At 37.3% G+C, this 1,532-nt stretch overlaps 1 protein-coding gene across 1 annotated transcript; it reads right to left on the bottom strand.

Annotated features, from left to right (window-relative positions):
• LOC104723595 (40S ribosomal protein S16-3-like) lies at window positions 648–1,301 on the bottom strand. Its single transcript, XM_010441980.2, has one exon. The coding sequence runs from the start codon at window positions 1,243–1,245 to the stop codon at window positions 805–807; it is 441 nt and encodes a 146-aa protein (XP_010440282.1). The 5' UTR covers window positions 1,246–1,301; the 3' UTR covers window positions 648–804.

Raw genomic sequence — 1,532 nt, 5'->3', positions numbered from 1 at the left:
TAAGAACTATTTCTTCGGAAAGGTAAATCTGGAGAAAATGAAAGTGAGCGGGAGAAGGATGTTTGACATTCCTAATGCGCACGAGTATGAAGAAGACAACTATCCAATATAGACCAAAGCTTCTCTCTATCTCTGGATACTTTGCTTCACTTATGGCATCAAATAACACATTTTGTCCAGTTAAGGATCAGTAAGTTATTTGAAGAAATATTCTTTGATTAATCATTGAGGTACTCCAAGCCACAACAGATTTACAATTTTGATCTTGTTAATCAAAATATTGCTAACATTTTTTGGTGTGGACAAAGCAGAACAACCAAATTTGCTTTGGAAAGTAAACTCTTTTGTGAAAATCCAACAAAAGCAAGTCAAAAGGAAGAAGACTAACGATATGAATCAAATGGGGAAATCATAAGAGATTAGATCAAATGCATCTGTGCTTACAGATAAAACAACACCACCTAAAGCATAATCGAGAACACAACTTCTCTTAAAGCCTTAAAACTACACTAACATTTCTCCAATTTGTTCAACAGTAGATTTCATCACTCTAGACTATCTTATATAGCTAAAGCCACATAAACCAACCATATTATATAAGAAACGATCAACCTAAACCGCTGATTCAAACTATGCAAATGGGCAAATAAAAATAACAACTTTTTAAGATACCAAAATCGAGTAAACATCACAACAAAACATAAGTTTCTTCTTAGGAGAATGAAAATATAAATCTAAAGAGTCTTTCTCACTCATTAAGAAATACAAAAATAAAAAAAAAAGAACAAACCAGCGTTTTTGTTTTTAACGGTAACTCTTCTGGAAACGAGCACGAGCACCACGACCACCAAACTTCTTAGGCTCACACCTCCTAGGATCAGCCACAAGTAGAGTCCTATCATACCTCACCAAGATATCCTTAATCTCCTTCTTCGACTGCTCATCCACATACTTCTGGTAAAACGCAACCAGCGCCTTGGCTATGCTCTGACGTATAGCGTACACCTGAGAAGTGTGACCACCACCGTTGACACGGATCCTCATGTCAACACCAGCGAAACGGTGCTTTCCGAGTAGAAGCACCGGCTCGAACACCTTGAATCTGAGGATCTCAGGCTGGAACAGCTCGATTGGGCAACCATTGAGCTTGATCAAACCAGATCCACGTTTGCAGTGGGTGACTGCCACCGCGGTCTTCTTCCTTCCGAAGCATTGCACAGATTCAACAGCTGGTTGAGTCGCCATTTTTGTCACTTACTTAGGGTTTTTTCTCCTTGCCGCCGCGACGAAATGTAAACCTAATAATGCTGGAGAGGCTTTTATACTAAGTTAACGAATTCGTGGTTTTAGGTTTTTACTAATGGGCCTGTCTTTTTTATTTGGGCTTTTATTTCTCCGATCCATAAAATAGTTTGACCCATTTCGACCTTCATATCAAAATTTAATATAAAGTTTTATATTCAATTTTATATCTCAATAAATGAAAATTGAGACGTTACGCGAAATTAGGAGAAATATTTACATTTTTTTTA

The sequence above is a fragment of the Camelina sativa genome, chromosome 11, assembly GCF_000633955.1.
Source record: "Camelina sativa cultivar DH55 chromosome 11, Cs, whole genome shotgun sequence".
Classification (NCBI taxonomy): Eukaryota; Viridiplantae; Streptophyta; class Magnoliopsida; order Brassicales; family Brassicaceae; genus Camelina; species Camelina sativa.
This window is presented reverse-complemented; position numbering and strand designations above follow the sequence as displayed.